General features: G+C 32.5%; 1 protein-coding gene across 1 annotated transcript in view; it reads right to left on the minus strand.

Moving 5' to 3' along the window:
* Window positions 1-288: 288 nt before the first annotated feature.
* LOC134267332 (PDF receptor-like) overlaps window positions 289-21,759 on the minus strand; it is a 61,407-nt gene continuing 39,936 nt past the window's right edge. Inside the window, exons 2-12 of the mRNA XM_062749559.1 lie at window positions 16,363-16,471; window positions 14,986-15,096; window positions 13,550-13,695; window positions 12,309-12,575; window positions 11,762-11,918; window positions 10,117-10,177; window positions 8,699-8,768; window positions 8,514-8,605; window positions 5,842-6,022; window positions 4,447-4,575; window positions 289-480 (exon numbers count right to left, since the gene is read on the minus strand). Of these exons, the coding sequence (XP_062605543.1) occupies window positions 397-480; window positions 4,447-4,575; window positions 5,842-6,022; window positions 8,514-8,605; window positions 8,699-8,768; window positions 10,117-10,177; window positions 11,762-11,918; window positions 12,309-12,575; window positions 13,550-13,695; window positions 14,986-15,096; window positions 16,363-16,471 (1,407 nt within the window). The 3' untranslated portion in view covers window positions 289-396. The remainder of the gene's footprint in view (window positions 481-4,446; window positions 4,576-5,841; window positions 6,023-8,513; window positions 8,606-8,698; window positions 8,769-10,116; window positions 10,178-11,761; window positions 11,919-12,308; window positions 12,576-13,549; window positions 13,696-14,985; window positions 15,097-16,362; window positions 16,472-21,759) is intronic.

Below are 21,759 nucleotides of genomic sequence, written 5' to 3' on the forward strand. Positions count from 1 at the left end.
ACGTCGACCATGCGTGGCAAAGAAATTTAATTGCTTACAGAGAATACATGTAGATATTAAAATTTCTTCGTTCATTTTAGCATTGAGGGTTGGGGACTTGAACTTGATTGAAAGTTTTTCTCACAGTCCTACTTTTTTAGACAAAGGTATGAACTATAATTCTATTAGCAAATACATGTAAATAGCTGACCTCTCGTAGATTTCTCTACCTTTTTATTGAAGCTATAAAGCAGATACGTTCCTTGAAAGCCTATTCTCAGCTGAAGAGAAGCCAAACTTTGACTGTAAAAAGGCTCTTTATTTTGTTAATCATATAAAACATACTCGTATATCCCTATGTTGTACATATTATAAATGCTGCTTGTTTATGGCTAAGGTTCCATGGAAGTTTCTTTTTCAAAGAATGGACTCTGTGTAAGCACTTCCGGTAGACTTCATTCGAATTAGAGGGCTTTTCTTGTTGACCTGATTTAGGATTCTCTATAATGAAATATGAATTGCATGTACAAAATAAAACAATAATCATTTACTGTTTGTACAAAGGAAACTCCTCCATAAACATTGTTATAAAAATTATTTCTAATTAGTTAAAAACTTAGGTGATTTCGGTCGCTATAATTAAATTATGGAAAAATAATACTTTACGAAAGAAAAGTTACACTCCTTTCAATAGTTATGTTACAAAAAAATTCCCAAATGCCCAATTGGACCAGGCAATATTTCACCCACCAGTTTGGGGATATTAAGAAAATGACTGTCAAACATTTCAAAATAAAAAAAAATTGCCTTATTTTTTTTCAATTTTTAAGTCGTTTTATTTATACTATCTACTAAAGTGCAAGGTGGAAATAGATTTGGTGAAAAGTTTTAATACTGTTCTTCATAGAACTTAAAATGAAAATACTTATATATTCATTGTAAAAGGCTCTAAAAGACAAAATCAAGTATATATATCAATTATAGTTTTGTGTCGAAGATAAATGCCTTGATCGAGTTTTTTCACTGTATATAAGTATTGGAATTTTATACTGACATTTATATTACATGTATATGATTCATTTCTGGTTTCAGAACAATGTGGTGCTACAAATCAATGATTCCCTATTTTTTTAAAACAAAAATACAGGTGTTGAAACAATTTCCCTTGCGGAGTTGTCGTTCTTTACACCCTCGGACACCTCTACAAGATTTTTGACATAAGATAAAAATATTAGTCCAAGGATATTTCACATCAGACTAACAGTAACTATATTATTATATATCAATTTTAAAGACAAACATAAGCCCAGAAATATAATTATAAAGATTTTATACTTTAAAAAAAAAACTGGACTATTTCTCGAGCTTATCACGGTTGTACAGTATACACGAGTGTATGTATTTGTGTAGTAACTTTTTTACACTCAAGATATTTCTTAGATACATGTATTTGGAACGAAACTAGCTAATATCAAAATACAATATCTAAATGATAAGAATTTCTTGACATAACCTGATTTAGTCCTTGTTATTTAAGTGTCCGGTCACTTTATTTTTATTTTTATTCACCTATTTTTTAACCCTCACCATGCATACATTGTACATGGAGTCTTCTGACATAATTGATAATATTTTTAAGCAACAAATTCCCGATTTCATTTATGAAAATTATTTTAGAGACTACGAAACATTTTTTTTATCATTTTTGAAAAAAAAGACAGAGAAATTTCAACTAATTTTTTTATGTAATTCTGACAATCATATATGTTACACATGTAATTAATGACCATTGCGGTACTGTGTATATGTACACTAGAATGGAGTGGATGTAGGGCCTTTCCAACGTAGTGTAATTTTGTGGGGTTTTCTACCCATTGTCTTCATTTTAAATATTCCCGTGTGTCTCTTTTATAAAATGTTCATAGTTGATTCTGTTTATTTAATTTGCATAATTGTTAATTCACATGAAATTTCTTAACTTCAACAAAATAGGCACAAGTTCAGGGAATTCTGCATTTATTTTGCCAATGTTCACTCGGTCTTAACCAGTAAAAGCATGTAAAAAATATAATAAAACTTTTTAAAAGTCTTTGAAAAATTTGAATGGAAAAACTTTGAATTAAGAATTCGTTGGAAATACATGTACTACGAGTCAGAAATGTTTTTCATTACAAATAATCATTGCTAAGGAGGAGTAACTGTGGTATTAAAAATTCTATGTAATGAAAAGAGGATGGATTTTCTTTCCATTTGAAAGACTTAAATTTATACATGCTCGTTTGTAAGTATATATATAAGCTATAAGCTGGAAACATTGTCAATAACTGAGCAACGTTGACTGTGAGATTAAGGTACATAAACCCTCTGCTCACTCATATAAAATGTTGCTTGAACCTTCATGATTTTCCAAAAGAAATGTATTTTATAAGTAAAAAACAAACAATTATAGCATGGCTTGCGGGGCAAAATTAGACAAAAAAGACACTTCAACTTGGCAAATCTATAAAGGAATAATAGATTTTTATGTTATTAAAAGTTATCTCTCTTATCAGAGTATCAATGAACCTTAACAGAGATAGATGCTAGGAAGGGATTCCTGTCTGGTTTCTGACTTGATGAAATATGCAAAGTATCGTTACTTACATGTATATGTCATATATTTAGATGTAAGAGATTTAAAAGATCCTAATTTCTTTCCTTATCACAATTGTAAATCTTTAATAGAAATGATAAACTGAGTTTAAAATCTAGCAGGACTATATTTTAAGCTGATTGGCGGCGTATGAAAATATCTTCTTTTCTGTGCCGTAAAATTACTATAGAACAATGATTTAGTTATAATTTTTACACAATCAAATGTAAGTAAAATTAAAAATAAGTCGAAAAACAAGACTTAAGTGTTGAAATATATCAAATAAATGTGATTTTCTAAACAAACTAGACACAACCAAAGACTTGAAGAAATTTTCAAATGTAAGTAAAATTAAAAATAAGTCGAAAAACAAGACTGAAGTGTTGAAACATATCAAATAAGTATGATTTTCTAAACAAACTAGAATTAGGATGGCTATTAAAAGCCTCCTATCCAAGTAAAGATTTGAGCCAAAAATCCATAAAAAATGTTCTTCTCTCCTTGTAAACTATCAAAACTTTCTGTTTCTGTATCAGTTTGTATCTTTACATGTAGAAGACTGTTTTACCATATGTGAAAATAAGAAGAAAAACATAAAATTTATAGAAAGCATTTAAAAAATAACGAATATTTATATTCTGAAAATTTAAGAAAAATAGAGAAAATTCGGAGTAGCCTATATCAATTTTAGTTAACTTATGTCAATTTGGTATTCATATCGTCTTTTATACCATATATCACGGTAATAACCTTTTATGCAAAAAGAAGAACATTTAATCTTTTGAAATAGGAGTGGGCTTTGCATGATTGGCAACGGTAATTTTTTATTTTAAATGTCCAAGAAAAAGATAATGACCTTGATCTGACCTAACCTCTAATAAAATAAAACGACCAAATTTAATTTAACTGATCCCATCAGTTAGTGATATTAATTCTTGAATCTATGAAAATTTCATTTATTTTTAAAGACAATAAACCCCTCCTTAAGGTCTTTCCACCCTCACAATTTTAATGGTTCAAAGTACAAAAACTGCATTTATTTTCATTCAATAATGTTTGATTTACCAATTATTGTCAAAAATGTATTGGTCGCCATATTATTTAAGATGGGAGACATATATATATACAAAAGCATATGTCAACATTAAAATTCGTACATTTTTTGGTCATTCCGATGCTAAAGTTCCAAAATACTTGCTACTTATAAGATAATTATAAATTTTGAATATCAGGGAAACTACTTTACATTAGAAATGCCCTGCTTCAAATGCCTGAATGATACCTAAGAAGGAGTTATTGCCCTTGTCAACACTTTTTAAAGATTGGTTAATTGATTAGATAAAGAAAATATACATTTTTAAAATTCTTTTTCTTAACAATATTTATCATTACACCTATAGAAAACTATTCTTCCAAAAGATGTTGTTCTATTGGGTATGGATTTAAAGTAATAACATTTTTTGCAAAAACCTATGACATCATAGGAGGATGAATACACCTTAAGATTATGACAAACTTGTAGGCCAGGAACAATAATCACCTGATTTTTCAGTTATATTAAAATAAAAGATACAAAGGTAACCATTTGTCTAAGACAGAAAAAGAATTTTGTTTTAATTTTCTTTCATTTATATTTCTTTTAATATTTTTTTTTCGGGAGGGACACATATATTATATTTTATAACTTAAATTCAGGGGAAAGAATTAGAGCTCATGGGATTCCCTTCTTGAAATCGTCATTCAAACAACTGACATCTCCTAGAATATATATCGATTTGAACAATTTACCCCCCCCCCCAAAAAAACCCTCCTGCAATGAGTTGGCCTAAACTTACCTGGTTAAGTGTCAAATCAAATGAACTGGTGACGATAGAACAAGATCGCCGATTTTGGAATGCCTGCAAACCGGAAAAGGATTTACTCTCCAAGTAGTTACTCCAGTGTTTCTTTAACGCTGCCTGTACCTTTAGAGGTAAAACATTATTATATCTCTAAATCATTTATAGAATTGATATAATTTTTTCAAGGATAAAAATCATTTTAAATCTTATGCAAATAAAGTTCATGCAAAATTGGTCAATGCAAGGCATAATATAACCAACACTTTTTCTAATATTAAATAATACTCTCGTTTTTGGTTTGTGGGGTTAAAACAATGATTTACCGAGCCCAAGGTCTTCGAAGGTGGATGGATCTACATGTAGAAATATACGAGTAAATGCGTGACATTTTACTTCTCCGTTTATGTAGTAGTAAAATGGTGTGACATGTTAACCTCTCAGTTTATGTAGCAGTATAACGGTCTGACATTTTACCTCTCCGTTTGTGTAACAGTATAACTGTGACAATTTTACCTGTCCGTTTGTGTAGCAGTATAACGGTCTGACATTTTACCTCTCCGTTTGTGTAGCAGTATAACTGTGTGACATTTTAACTCTCCGTTTGTGTGGCAGTATAACGTTCTGACATTTTACCTCTCTGTTTGTGTAGCAGTGTAACTGTGTGACATTTTTACCTCTCCGTTTATGTAGCAGTATAACTGTGTGACATTCATACCTCTTCGTATATGTAGCAGTAGAACGGTTTGACATTTTAACCCCTCCGTTTATGTAGCAGTATAAGGGTGTGACATTTTTACCTCTTCGTATATGTAGCAGTGTAACTGTGTGCCTTTTTTACCTCTCCGTTTGTGTAGCAGTATAATGGTCTGACATTTTTACCTCTCCGTTTATGTAGCAGTATAACGATCTGACATTTTTACCTCTCCGTTTATGTAGCAGTATAACGGTGTGACATTTTTACCTCTCCGTTTGTGTGGAAGTATAACGATGTGATATTTTTACCTCTCATTCTCCGTTTATGTAGAAGTATAACGGTGTCACATTTTTACTTCTGCGTTTATGTAGCAGTATAACGGTATGACATTTTTACCTCTCATTCTCCGCTTGTGTAGCAGTATAACGATGTGACAATTTTAAATCCCATTCTCCGTTTATGTAGCAGTATAACGGTGTCACATTTTTACCTCTTTGTTTGTGTAGCAGTATAACCGTGTGACATTTTTACCTCTCCGAATTTGTAGCAGTATCCCAATGTGACATTTTTACCTCTCCGTTTGTGTAGCAGTATAACGGTGTGACATTTTTACCTCTCTGTTTATGTAGCAGTATAATTGTGTGACATTTTTACCTCTCCGTTTGTGTAGCAGTACAACAGTGTGACATTTTTACCTCTCCGTTTGTGTAGCAGTATAATAGTGAAATGAAGAATCCTTGAAATGAGACTAGGAAGTAAGTGGAGTAGGACCAGAGTCCGAAATGAACCACACTATCTGCTGGCGGATCTATCAGGTTCACGACATTAGTGATCCCGAGTAGTGGAAGTAAAACAATGGCTGCCTTTACTGCTTTCCTGTTGAAAAAAAATATTCCGGTTCTATTATTGAGTGAAATAAAAACCTTTTAATGCTTTAATGCAACCCAAAACCCTCTGCCTTCTAACACCCCCCTCCCACGTTAATTCCTGGATTCGCCGCTTTTTAGTCCATATTTTTAACATGATTTTTTACCAAGTTTTCTGAACAAGAGTGCTCCAAGAAACGCATGCGTTGCCTGCTTTATAGCATCATGAAAGAAAAAATTTGAATCTTTCTGTGTTTCTGATCTATATTTCCATGGTCAGAAGTGCAATATATTTTTTAATACTCAATTTATATGATGAAAAGACTTCTATATTTATAGATTCGATTTATATTGAATGCAGGGAATGCTCACTTCTACATGGTACCTGATTCCACCTCTGATGTTTTGAATATCCTTATTTGCTCTGCTCCTATTTTGGATTTTTGAGCTTGAATGCTGTTCATTATCTCCATATATTTCATGATAAAAAGACTTCTATTCATGATAAAAAGTTTTATTTAATAAAAGATGACCTATTTAAATAATTTAGTGAAAGAAATAATTGACATCTCTATACTTGATATCCTTTTCTTTTTTTATTTTATCAATTCATATGTTTTTTTTAATCTTTTCTGTGATTTTTGTTAGGAACGTAAAAAATAATCACACTGAAAATTTTAATAACATTTAAGTATTTCCACCTCAACTTCACTGAAACAACAGAACAAGTTCTGATGTATTTTTTATTCAAATTCTTCTTCAAGGACTCCAAACGTTTTTGGCCAGGAATGTAACAAATTTGTTAAAATTATTGCTGGTCCACTATGAATATACATAAAGGAAAAAATGACGAATAGAATGTTTCTGGTTGACCTCAATTGCTAACAGTGCTAAGCCTCTGAAGGAAAATATACTTTAAAATATATCTTATCATCTAAATACATATTTAAGCTGGGTTTTTTTGTCATAAATAAGGAATAATATAAATCAAAATATAAAGCTAGGTTTAAATTTGAAGCATTGAACAATATTTATGTATCAAAAATTCGTCATCACTTTATGTTTCCAATAATTTATGAATTTTTGTGTTCTATGGTTTTTGATTTTGAATTTTACTGCAGTCGGTACAACAAAACTGTTTTATAATTATCAATGATCTACAAATATATTTAGTATACAATAAATTGAAAGAAAACAAAATGTGTTTATGAAACACTGATGCCCCCGTATGGCAGCTTATGGCTAGGGTTGAATTCTCTCAAATGCATGTCAAACTTCAAAGGTCAAGGTAAAAAGGTCAAAAGTGTTCATGCCAAAAGGAAGGTTTTGTTACAAAGAATATACACCGTTAGAAGTATATAGTTGTGAAAGCCCTAGTCCTAATTGTTCAAAAGTTATGACCTTGGTTAAAGTTATTGAAAATGGGGCAGACTCTTAGTCAAGGTCAAAAGGTCAAATATTTATGCCAGCTGAAATGTCTTAATAAATACACATGTGATTATGAAAGTCCTAGCTCCTACTATCCAAAAGTTATGGCTAAGGTTAAAGTATGGTATTTTCTGTAAAAGTAGGTAAAATTCAAGGTCAAGGTCAAGAGGTCAAATCTGGTGGTACCCAGAAAGGTCCTACCACAAGGAATACACCTGTGAAATATGAAAGCCATAACTCACCAACTCAATAGTTATGAGCTATGAGCTAGGTTAAATTTGACAACAGACAGAAAGAAAAACACACAGACAGGACAAAATATATGAATATGTATGAAACTTTTTGATTGCCAAAACATTATGTCTATCAACAAGGCACTTGTGACCTTTGACCTTGACCTTTAGAGTTTGACATGTAGAGAAAACTTTTTGATTGCCAAAACATTATGTCTATCAACAAATAATAGATATTTAGGCACTTGTGACCTTTTGACCTTGATCTTTGTGTTTTTTACATAATTTTTTCAGTTTTGCTTTTAATATGTCCCTCGTCAGATGTGTTGTTACCTTTAGGTTACTTTCGTCAAATGTATTTTTACTTTTACCTTACTTTCATCAGATGTATTTTTACCTTACTTTTTATCCGATGTGTTTTACCTTACTTTCATCAGAGTGTTTTCACAAACACATCTTGCTTTATGTGTGTTTACCCTGCTTCTCCACAAGTTTGTGTTTATCTTCGCTATACAGTGTCTGTTTAACCCATCTTTTACTTATATGAGTTTTAGTACTTGTATTTTTTACATAACTTTTTCAGTTTTGCTTTTAATATGTAACCTTACTTTCATCAGATGTGTTTTACCTTACTTTCATCAGAAGTTTTTTACCCGTACCTTACTTTTCATCAGATGTGTTTTACCTTACTTTCATCAGATGTGTTTTTACCTTACTTTCATCAGATGTGTTTTACCTTTCTTTCGTCAGATGTGTTTTTATCTTACTTTCATCAGATGTGTTTTTACCTTACTTTCAACAGATGTGTTTTTACCTTACTTTCGTCAGATGTATTTTTACCTTACTTTCGTCAGTTGTGGCTCAAGTGTTCGAGTTTTTCGTAACTTATGCACCAGAACACGAATTATGTTGAGCAGAAAAAGTAGGTTTACCTACAAAAAAAAACATTGGGTTTATCAATTTGATGCATTAAAAAAATACAAGTTCTTAAGTCAGTAAATATGTACAGAATTTGAAATACTTACACCAATAACAGTAACCCTAGGTGCCTCTATAATCCAATACTCCTTTAAAAAGTAATATGGGAACCAGCAACTAAAAAAGAAGACAATTATCTACTGTTTTAACAGAACTTCCCAAATGATTTGCATCAGAAAACCTTTCTTTTGAAAGTAATGGTCATTAATACATTCCATAATATGGACATTAATTATTAATAAAACGTAGCCTGTAAATATAATGATCAAAATAACACGTATACTAGTAAATACTTAAATATATCAGCTATAAATGGGTATTGGCTGATATTTACATGATTATTATATTAAGAGTAAGATACAACTTTAAAATCATTTTCATTTGTTTTAAGATGATTGCTAGATTAAGTTGCACATAAAGAATCATATGATTATTGAATATTGAATATTCGGAGTGAGGTAAACCTATGGGATCTTAAGAAAGAATCTTTAAAAGAATTTCACTGAAAACCTAAAACAACCCGGATTATAACCACTCAGAATTCAGCATATGTCGTATTCATTTCTGATAATTTCATAATGTGCATGTATTATTTATATACATGTGCATAATATAATTTTATAATAACGAAATAATAATAACGATATTCAGAGTATACATGTACATATATGAACATGTATAATCTGAATTTCGTCTTCTTTCTTTTAATGCATACTTATACTACATCCAATCATATTTTAGCACGCACGTTTTCTGAATCTCTTACATGTATATTATTACAGTGCATTGCAATTCATTTTTCCATGTTCTAATTTTCAAAGTATTTTATTGAATAGTGAGTGAGAAGAATACAGCCTTCAAAGTATTGAGCAATCAATTTTCAGCACACCTGCATGCATGCCCTTACAGGCAATTTTGATAGCAGTGTCACGTAACTTGTAAGACCCCATTATATCCCTTTATGTTCTAAATTATATCATTTATTGTTGAAAACTAAAGAAGGTATAGCCATTTAAAGTTTCAGAGAATGCCCGTTTATATCATATTGTAGAACCTTATAATATATACCAATTTTTTAAATGTTAAATTTTATCGAAAACGTGAAAGATATTGAATTTTTGTGTCAACCAATCAGAGCGAAGCACACGTGCATGCTAATTTGACCTTGTCATTCATCTTGACAATACAACTAATGTTTCTTTATATATACAATACATACTTAATATTATAAAAAAAAAAAAAAAAACCAGAGAAGCAACTTATAGAAAAAAAAAAGTAAAAATAAGTTCCTCGGGTTAGCTTTGGGAACATGAATATTAATATCAATGCTGAAGAGGAAAGGAAACTTTGAGTCTTTTTCTCAAGAATTTGATTCAGAAAGACATAATGTGTAAAAAGTTCCCCGAGAAGTGAACCTGATCACGAAATCAAATCCTTCAGAATGGATTCCCATCCAAACTCCTACCTGTTCTGATGAAGCTCAAGCATGCTTATAACCCAGGCCACTGTGAATGGAATGGGAGTACCTGGAATAATATTTATACGGTTTTATCAGATAAAATACCGGTATATACGAAGTATTTTTCAGATAAGAAAGGTGATGTTTTGGTTTAATTATGTATCAAAACTTTCAATTGATGTTTTCAAAAAGTTTTGAAATACAGTTACATAATGAGTCAAAATCATGTGTTTCTTTTAACACAATTGTACTACAATCAAAAGATTTCTGTGAAATATGAGCATAACGAAGTTTTGACAACTTAACTGCTCTGCAAAGCAATAAAAAACCAATGTTGTATCTATCGCTTTGTTTTTATCATCAATGTCAACAATGTCAAGGTCATATGCGTGTTGTATTTTTAGCATGAAACTTGTAAACTACATGGAATTGGAGCTAACAGAAATGAGCAATAACAAATAAGTTATGATAATCTTTTATTGAAGATTGTTTAAAATTCTCAGTAATCCGACATTTATATATATGGAATTAAAACCATGGTAAATTCTTAAACTTTTCAGCGAATGAGTGTAATAAAGAGGAAGAAGTGAAGCAGGATAAAATTGCTTTCTTTTCTTTTCTGGCAAATATGCATCATCAAACCTTGCAACACCAACAGCATAAGAAAAATTGGGATTAGTGTTTACTTTGCGATGTTACCATGGAAAAAGTACCAGTGGTTTAAACTGACATTTTTGATGCTTTAACTTGCAATTTAATCAAAACACATATATGACACACCTTCCATAGTACTAATCTGGTATAACTACAGTTGAATATAATATATTAATAAAACTTGATGAAGAAAACAACACTGTTGCTATGGTTACCAAGAAGGGAAAATGCTCGAATTTGTAAGTTTTAGCTTTATATCAATATCAAACCCTATGTGCTAGCTTCTTGCAACATGTTTGAGATTCATCAAGATGAAATTAAAATTCGGGTAAGTTGTTCATAAATATCAATCATAAAGTTTGGGGAATCTTCATTTGAGGGTACGTATCCAAGGAAACAAAATATTTTTCAGATTTTTAAGCATATATATTTTCTGCTTATTTCCATAGCAACGCTCTATTTAAAAAATTAAATATGAATGTTTAAAGGGTTTTTTCTATTTCTATTATTTGGTCACATTTCATCCTATTATTGTTTTTTTTTTAAATTTTTACATGTATGACTTTATAAAATTCAAGGATTTTTTTTTTACTTTTGAATACTTTGTTACTATAGCAACGTAAAGTTGATTTGCCAAATGTGTTTATCATGGATGTAAGACATCGTGTTCTAACTTTTGGAAACAGTCATTGCCAACTGTTTACTTTTCCGCAATTGTTAACTATGGGGTAATATACATGTTTTAAAAAAATTAACTATAAGACATGTTGCCATGGTAAGGGCAAACATAGCAACCAGTTTTTGCCTGATTTTATTCTAGGGTTTCAAAGACTATTATTATAGAGAATTAAGAGAAATTCTGAGACTTTACGTGCGCCACAGCTCCTGTATAAGATTTCAAGTGATCACAGAGAATGGCTCTTTTGTGAAACCGAACACTGCATAATCATTACATCATGTAATATGCGTGAACAGTGAAAACTGTGTCTTTCCTTACCCCAGCCAAGGATATAATAAACGAAGTAATTGGGCTTCCCTGAGAAGAAGGAGACGGCTATGATGTTATGTAGGTGGACTCCCTCTACAAACATCCACATAAACTGTACGGAGACCGTGTACTCCAGTAACGTGTATATCGTCTCACAAAAAGTGGGCTGAAAACAAAAAATACACACAGACATTACTGGTATAATACCAAAACGAAAATGAGCAAATGACAATGGTGTTCTTTAACAGAGAGCCCAAAATTCCTGGTAATGGATGAAAATCCATAATTGCTCGTTTCGTAATCAAATTCGATTAATTTCAGCTAGTCAATCTGATACTTCGCTGAAAGCACAATTATATAACAATTCACATGTTCTCTACTCTGTTACGATTATACGTATACATTGCCTCGGGATGGCATAAAAACTGTAACATTTATTTTTAGCCCTTAAGATCAATATAAAATTTTAAAGAATTAAACATTTTCTTAAATGATTAGAGGAATGAAATAAAATGCAACTGATTTCTAAGAATGGAATGTTTATAATATTGAATACCGTATGGAATATGGCTATATAACTTCCTGTTGTCATGAGGTAGTCCGATTGTCTTTCTCTCGCGATGTACTGGTCAATGTAAAGAACCAGTCGAATTAAAATCTGGACAATAATGGCAACCAAGAGGTTCCGATGGATTCTCGTTCTGTGGCACCTTAATGCTCGGAAATAACAGAAAATAAACAGTGACGTCAAACAAGACGCAAGGGAAACGCATAGACCAATTATTTCCATAGTCCGAGTTCCAACCACTATTTTTTTCATCATCTGAAAAAAAAATCAGTTGTACGAATTGATATACTGTTTAGTTTGATAAAATTGTCAATTACATTTAATCTGTGACTTGTATACTAACTCTCGACTTAGTATTTTGGAGTAAAATCTCTAACTTTTCTAAACTCGACTCAAAATTCGTTTGTATGGTTGTTTAATTTGCAAGAAATTAACAAGTAAAATGTCTTCAGATTTTTTCCGAAAATGACAAGGGGCACACGGTGGTTGTGACAGCTCAGCAGGGGATGTTCACTCCTCAATGGTACCTGATCCCACCTCAAATGTTTTTGGAGGTCTGTGTTTGTTCTGCTCCTGATTTGTGTTGTTTAATGATCTTTGAGCTAAAATACTGTTCTTTATTTCCACATTTCATGTTCCAGAAAGTTTTCAAAACCACTTTAATTTATTTAAATGTTTAAAAATTTTGAATAAAAATATTTAAAATGAATATGAATTCAATGACTTATAAAAAATTTATTGACTAAAACAAGAATAATTTATATTTACGTAACAGTAATACATGTAGGAGAAATAGGCAGATTCTTTCAATTCTAATTTAAAATCAAATCGAATTATTTTGAAATTAATCAGAAATTGAATTATATCTTCTGTAATATAATATGTGTCTTTCTCTGCATCATAATATTGACAAAAATCATATCTTATTTGTCAAGCTCTTTAATCAAAGATATTGTGAAATGTTGACATACGAAACAAGTCACCTCTGGGTAATAATAAAGGTCAGATTGATGTTCAAAACGGCAAAGAAGAATAATTATACGAATATCGGAAAGAAAATAATCATCTGTGTTTTATTTTTGATTAAATATACATTAATACTCTTCCAATCAATGTCAGGTATAGCCAACATGTAAGATGTTTTCATTTTTCAGCTCACATGCAGTACCTAGCAGGTTAAAATCATTTACAAAATCACAGAGATCACGAAGCATTAGATTGCTATTTACTTGTCGATCTTCCGCTGATTTGTTGCCGTAGAATTTGGCCATGAGTCTCCGGGATTCAGGCGTGTAGCACTCGGTGTAGTTGGAGTACCCCAGGGGCTGAGGTCCCTCCCAATGCGAAGAACACCCACAGCGTCTGAACGCCATCTCTGTAACGAAAAAAGAGGGCAAAATGAAGCAAGTCTTCCTGTTTCACATTTAGAAAGATGTCTTATCAAAAAAATAGAAATGAATTCAGAGAAAGTTTAATTTCGTGCATGGAATTTCTCATTATAAAATTTCTTTGGTAAAAACTCGTCTTTCAATTCCAATTTTAACCTTAATATCTGAGTCACTATCAGATTGATATTGCATACAATTTTACATAACTGCGGTCCTAATTTGCTTTTTTCTCAAGGAATACATGGTTTTCATTGTCAAGTTAGATGCGATTTTTAATCATGCATCCAAGTAATGAAGGTTTTCTGTATAAACATTTTGATAAAGACCGTTTTAATAACTCATGGGTATATATGTCTAATACAACCTTGTATTAGTGAGAGAACAGAACATTTTTAGCTCATCTGAACCGAAGGCTCAAGCGAGCTTTTCTGATCAAAATTCATCAGTTGTCTGACTTTATCGTAAAATTTTCACATTTTCATATTCTCAAGAATCACTTAATTTAAATCAAACTTGGCACAAAGTATCCTTGGGTAAAGGGGATTCATATTTTTCAAATGAAGGACCACGCCTTTTAACAAGCGGAGATAATTATGAATCAGTGAAAAAAATTAATGACATCTTTTGAAAATCTTCTCAAGGACCACTGGGCCAGGATAGATGAAACTCATGTGGAAGCATCCTGAGGTAGTGTATAGATTCAAAGTTTTCAAATCATGACTTCTGGGGTTATTATTTTTCATATTTATACTGAAGCATCTTTAGGTGGTGTAGATTCAATTAAGTTTGTTCAAATCATAATCCCCGGGTGAAGGATGAGGCCACAATGGGGGGATCAAAATTTAGCTAAAACCTTTACACAGCTCCTTCTCAATAAATACGGGGTCAGGAAAGATGAAACTCATTTAAAATCATCCTCATGTAGTGTGGATTCAAATTGGTTCAAATGACCCCCGGGGATTAAGTGGGGCCACAACGGCCATTAAAGTTTTATTTAGGAATACTTAGCAAAAATCTTCAGGTAAAGGGGACTAAAATTTGTTCAAATGAAGGGCCACGAACTCTTCCAAGGGGACACAGTTACGAATTCGTAAAAATTAATGGCATCTTTTAAAAATCTCCTCCTCAAGAACCACTGGGCCAGGAAAGATAAAACTCATGTGGAATAATCCTCAGATTGTGTAGAATCAAGTTTGTTCAAGTCATGACCCCCTGGGATAGGGTGGGGCTACAGTGGGGGATTTTACGTAGGAATATATTCGAAAAATCTTACTTACTTTGAGGGTCCAATCCCGGGTAGGGGGGACAGGCCATGTACACTGTTTGTCCGGGCGGGACAGGGGGCCAGCAGAGAATGGTGTCCCAGGTCGCCTGACACCAGCCGGAGGCTACAAAACATTATCCATTATCTCCGTAAAAGAAAGAGAATTAACTTATGAAAGTTTCTAAAGGATATACGACAAAAAAATAATATTACACATGTTCCAACGAGGTAGTAATTGCTTTGCATTACATTAGTTGTATTTCTCGTTATAATGAGTCTTTCGTTATACCGAGTGTTATTTTTTATTAAAGTTAAACTGTATCCCCGATATCGGTAAGTTCATACATGTAAGTTCGTATTGTTCACGAGTTGGTCGACATCATGTATATTTCTCGCAGTTGTATGCTTGATAATACCCTATGCGAGATGGCCAGAATTTGACGAGACTTTCTCGCTAATAATAGTTTTAACTCATTTAATTGGCAGTGCAGTTTTATTTGCATCTTCTGGACACATAGGTTAAGAAGGGGTCAGAACGACCCTGTAATTTCCGATTAACTATTGATCGAATTATATGCAGGGTGTAGAGAGATTAGTGTATATAAACTTTCTGCAAAGAATAACTAGAGTGTTACAAGGAACACATGGGTCGCCTGCTTTGTAGCTTCATTATAGATTTAAATATATATAAATAAGAGTGGTCGGCTTTTTATTTACTATAACCAAGATAGTAAAAGGATTTGCCTGAAAAGAAAAAAAATGGTATCCATGGTCCCTAACCCTCAAATGAACAATTAGATTGAAATTTTTAGAAATAACTACTAGTATTTATCATTTATGAACACGTGTTTCCAGCAATCCCCCAGAAGAGATTTAAGTTTGTCTTTTCTGCAGTTGTCACTCTACAAGATCCATTGTGTATTTTCATCAAAAATAAATACGTTTTGTTTGTAGGTTAAAGCCCTCAAGAATTGTACACTCATATGGAAACACTACCACTTGCCGGTTGAGGGCTGCAATTTTATACCTATACTCGGCACTTAAGGAAATTTAAAAGCAATGATGGATCTTTTTCATACCAACAATAACTGAGACTCGGGACTTCGATTTATGAATACAGTCTCGTTCGAGGGTCGTCTCCACGTCCCGCATTAGATTCGAACGCACGACGCAAGGTTCACTTCCTTTTCCATGCAGGTGTTGGCATATGAAAAGGATCCCTCATTGCTTAATGGCCCTGAGTGCCGAGTCCTTGTATAAATTTGCAGCCCTTCATCGGCAAAAGGTGGCGTCTCAATATGATCAAGTGAAAAATTCTCAAAGGGACATTAAACAGCAAACTAAGAAATGTCTTTCCCGGACTTGAAAGACAATTTGACTGGACCCTTACCTTCCTGTGTCTTCATTTCTGTTTCTAGGGTCTGGACACAGTCTACTTCAGACATGTATTTCCAGGGCTTTCTCAGACTGTTCTCAAATAACAAAGAGTTATTTGTAATCTGAAAAGAGTACAATGGTCTAAAACTTGCAATATCTTTAATAAACATAACTGAAAAGTCACTAATGCAGTGTGGATTCACTGGATTTCAATCGCTATTAGGGATAAATAGTACAAAAAAATTCTTTAATAAACTCAAATAGCTTTGCTTAAAATAGGTGCCTTTCTTAATAAAGAAGTTGTATCTGTTTAGTTGGAGAACTTCTTGTTTGTCCAAACCATGCAACTTGGTGAATAAAGGGAAAGTTTAGCTTCCCATAATCTTGAATACTTTTATTTAAAAAAAACTCTATGAGGAGTTTTATTACTATAACTGTTCTATGAACATTTTGAGTCTATTTTTACAATTTACACCATGCATTAAAATTTCATACCAAGTACAAAGATTTCATTGAAAGAAATTCTTAAAAAAAAAAAAAAGCATTGTAACTCCTCTGTTTGGGAGATGAAAAGAAAATGGTCTGATTTCAAAGAAAGCCAATTTTATAAGTATTTAACTGAAATCTTTTATTTTCTATTGCATATGCAGAATGGTATATCATGAACAGATTTTTTAGTGATGTACATGCTATCTTTACTTTTAACAAAAAATTACACGTGTTAGAGGAAGGTGGTCCCAGTAAAAACAGCATAAGCGTAATAATGGCTCTGGTTATGATTACCATCTGTTTCTAGTTTACTGTAATAAGTTTCCTCTAAGGCAGTTCAACAATGCTTTATAGAATTCTTTTGGTTAATCAATGCCATATCGGGAATAGGTGGAACCCTTATGTAAAATGACATCCATGCTCTACTGCTAAATACAGCTGTATATCTATTTTTAATTTTGGCTTAAAAAACGCCCATCAAAGCGGATCATTGCCGATTAAACCTCTGAAATGGTCAGACATGACCACGATATTAATGTTTGCAATGTTTAATCATTCAGGAAAATACCAATCTTGAGCCCAAACGTCTGAAACAGTGAAGACAGAACATATATATATTAATAATTATAGATTTTACTTAGGATTGAATTAATACAGTGTATATACATGTATAATATTTAAGGTATAAATTGGCTAGCTTTCACAAATTTCGCTAATAATTTAATTAGGTCTAAATTATAGAAAAAAAATAAAGCTAATTTTTTTGTAACATTAAAGAAGCAACTTCTTTCTGGATCTAAACTAATCTTCATACATATAATTTTGTTTGCTGGGGAAAAATAATGTTGGCCATACATTGCTTTCTCCATTTGCAAAACAGTATTCCGTGGTAATTTCGGCTTGTAAAGTTTCTTTCAAATTAGTTTTAGAAGCAACTGTTCCTTAAAATAACTGATACCAAGATAATTAACACCCAGGATACAACTAATTAACAGTTAATGTTATTTGTATTAGCACCACCATCGTGTGCGACGTCAAACAAGGTCTTAGAAAGAGCAGTTTTTTTTTTATAATGTACGATTGGCCTATAATTCCAAACATCGCATGGGAAGGTGATAATAAAATGGTTAAGAGCTAGGAATGTTTTTACCTAAAAATGCTTTTTGTCTATACATGATTGTATCTTGTACTTACAAGTAAATTTTGTATCTCCTAAACGTAACATTGCGTCAGAATCTGTTGCCTTTATAATTAATTAACAGAAACTAAATGGACCGACCGACCGACAAACCGACAAACAGCAGCAAAGCAATATGCTCTCCCTTCTTCGAAGGGGGGCATAAAAAACAGATGGCCGGGTTCGAGCAAAGCAGCGAGAAAGGGGAGGGGGTCTTTAAATGTAATTCTATCGGGGCCAATGCATATAAAAAATTAGGTCTACTTAAAAAACTGCAATTCAGAGTCAGTGCTAAAACTTTATCTCTTTTATATACTACTTTTATAAGACCTCAGTTAGAATACGCAACTGAAGTTTGGTGTGGGTGTTCTAGTCAAGATTCTGAAAAATTAGAAAAATTACAACTTGCAGCGGCAAGAATTGTCACTGGTTTAACTTCATTAGAATCGCGAGATTCTCTCTATTTTGAAACTGGTTGGGAACCACTTGCTGTAAGACGAATGTCCAAAGTAAGAACAACTATGTATAAAATATATTATAACATGGTACCCGGGTATCTGAAAGAAATATTTCCAAATATTCGATCACACGAATCAAATTACTTAACAAGACAGTCACAAAATTATTGTATCCCTAAGTGTAGATTAAATATATATAAATCATCATTTGTTCCAATGGCAATAAGGGAGTGGAACTCTTTGTCTCTCGAAACAAGACAATCTACTACTATAGGTTCCTTCAAAAATTGTGTAAACTCTCAAAGAATACCTACCCCGTCCTTTTTATACCCCCCGCTTGAAAAGCGGGAGGGTATATAGTAATCGTTAATTCCGTCCGTCCGTCCGTCCGTCTGTACGTCCGTCCGTCCGTCTATCTGTCCGTCCGTCCGTCCGTCTGTTACGCTTTGGGGTACCCATCTCTTATCCGCAACTCCTCTCATACCACTGAATGGAATTTGATGCAACTTTCACAGAATCTTTATTACATATTGCCATTGTGCACCTCCTATTTTACTTTTTGATCCGACACATACTTTGGGTTTCCCGGCCACAGGAAAACATGGACTTTTTCACCTGTTATAACCATATGGGAGGCGGGGGGTATCATTTAGTGAGCTCATCGCTCACAGTACCTCTAGTTTACTTTTTGTGATCGTTACTGGAGTGTAATTCATACTAGATTAAGACACAATTGTGTTCTAAATAAAGACTTATTTAGGTGTAATATTATTGACAGTCCATTATGTCCTTGTGGAAAAATAGAAGACGCATATCATTTCTTTTTCTCTTGTGCGAAATACACTGCCCCAAGAAACGACCTGTTCAATGCTATTTTTACGTATTGTAGACACTCATGTTCTGTTATGGGGAGATAATTCGATCAGTATTTCTGAAAATGAAAGTTTATTTTTAAATGTGCGATTGTTTATCAAGAGATCTGGTCGTTTTTGAAAGTATTTTGATTCGTTTGTACGTACTACATCAATTTAAATTCTGTACATGCATTACCTATGTTAAAAATCTTACTGACCTTTGGTTCCAGTGTAAATTAATTTTTTAACAATACTTTGTGTAATTAATTGTTTTCAAGAAGAGGACGTTCTAAGTATTAAGTACTTGTGTCCAATCCTTTTGTTGTAACATCTTAACAATAAAATATGTTCAAACCAAATGTAATACGCTGTATGATATGATGTATTCAGAAAGAAATACAACATTGATAAAAGACAACGAAATAGCCGTTGGCAATTTGACGCGGACGTCTGAGAAAAAGGTGGATTGAATCAATGTGTGCTTGTTTCTGTAATAATTTTTTTTAACCCTTAGTGTAATAATATAAAGTATCCAACTCCAAATTACACAAAGTAACCCCCCCCCCTTCCCCAATCTAATTAGATTGCCCCTTCCCCAGAATAGCACTCATTTACGATAATTTATCTTCACAACCATATATGGCATACTTGTCTTAGAGTTTATTTTCTTTTCCGATGTAATTTTTGAGACAAATTTCTAGCCAATCAAAATATTCGTCTGGGATAAGCACATAATATTTCATGGTATAAATTGACTTTTCCTCTCGGCAAGTAGAGTTTTGACACTGTTTACAGAGATAAAGGAAAATAAAGTCAAGCATGCGATATATGGCTGTGTATATAAATCATTGTAGAAGACAGTGGAAATATTTTAACAGTTTGCCAGTACATTTCCTCTGAAAGTGTAAATGAGTGCGTTTCTGAGGAGGGTGATACTAATGACCTGTTCACACGGAGCTAATGCAAAGTAATTTAATGCGCATTAAATTAATTCGAATTAGAATAATTCGCATTAAATTCTCCGTGTGAACGCGGTTCAAACTTAATTCGCAGTGACTTATGTTTAATTCGAAATAAACTCTCAGTTTTAAACAGGGCATAAGACTTTTCAATTTCTGTAATCCTTAAAAGTTTGATATTAATATCTCGTGGTGTTCGAAGAGTATCCGGAGACAAAATGAAATTTTGTTTTTCAGAAACTCATTTTGCAAAATTTGAAGGTTGCATACTATTAAGAACATTATTAATACCATCTTTAATCGTATATTTGATAATAATACCCTGTTAGAGATAAAAAGCACCAACAATTTAACATTCTGGCCCCTTATTGCCCTTCATTGCATAACGTATGATCATTTGGTGTAGTTGCAGATTGTAAAGATGAACATTGTTTCAGTAATTGAACAAAATATTGATTATAATTACAAAGTTATTGGTTTATAACTTTTGGCTTTTCTAAGCCAACTACTTTAATGGATCGCCCCTTTTTGATAATATATATTTTTGATAATATAGTGTATAATGTAAAGATCTTATTATTTCAGCAAAAATTGCGTTAATTATGTTTGAATAAAATAGATAATTATGACACAAAATGACTCGAAAATTCACTCATGATTCTTGCCCTAAATTTTAACCTTTAGCGAGCTTCCAAACCATTCTAAAATTTGTATCAAGGAAGGGAGAGGGGGGGGGGGGGGGCAAGACAAGAACAACTGAAGAAACAGGGGAATCACTATAACATATTTCAAAAAAAGGAAGGCCTTAATAATCAGAAAAACCAATAGCAATGTAGAATCACTATAAGGTTTACCTAGGAAAAACGACATTACAGCTAACTTGTCAAAGGGATACCGACCAATTTACTTAATTCTGTTGACGCTTTATAAAATATATATCTACTGTATATACCTTTAGGAATATCGATGCAGTGTGTTTCTGAAAGTTAAGGTCGATTACGAGGACGAAGATTATATTCCAATGTCACATGAGGGAGAGGTTATTATGCTTTAAGTTATTTGTAAATATTACAAAGAACAAAGACAAAGCTACTGTAATCAATAAAAAAGCCTTCCTGTAGGCTTGTTAATTACATAGGAGAATTCCATAATTATACATGTAACTCCCTAATAAAAAAGGTTTGTGATAGCATATAACAGGAAGATGTCTTCTGTGGAGGAGGCTTGTAAAAGGAAAGCCTATAGTATCTGTTTATGCTGAACATGATGTTTAAAAAAATTCAAATCAAAAGAAATGATAATCAAGAGTCCCACGGGCAACATCACTTACCTGAGCACAATGGCTAGGGAAAATCACAAATTAATTCAGTATTGAAAAGTTAATAGGGGAGGGGATTGAATTTAAACTACCTGAAGATGCTTAGAACTACGTCAGGATAACAAATTACTTTGCTGTTCTTGAGCAAAGATTTT

This window comes from Saccostrea cucullata, unplaced genomic scaffold, assembly GCF_032062105.1.
Source record: "Saccostrea cucullata isolate Sc308-1 unplaced genomic scaffold, CSIRO_AGI_Scuc_v1 ctg522, whole genome shotgun sequence".
Lineage (NCBI taxonomy): Eukaryota > Metazoa > Mollusca > Bivalvia > Ostreida > Ostreidae > Saccostrea > Saccostrea cuccullata.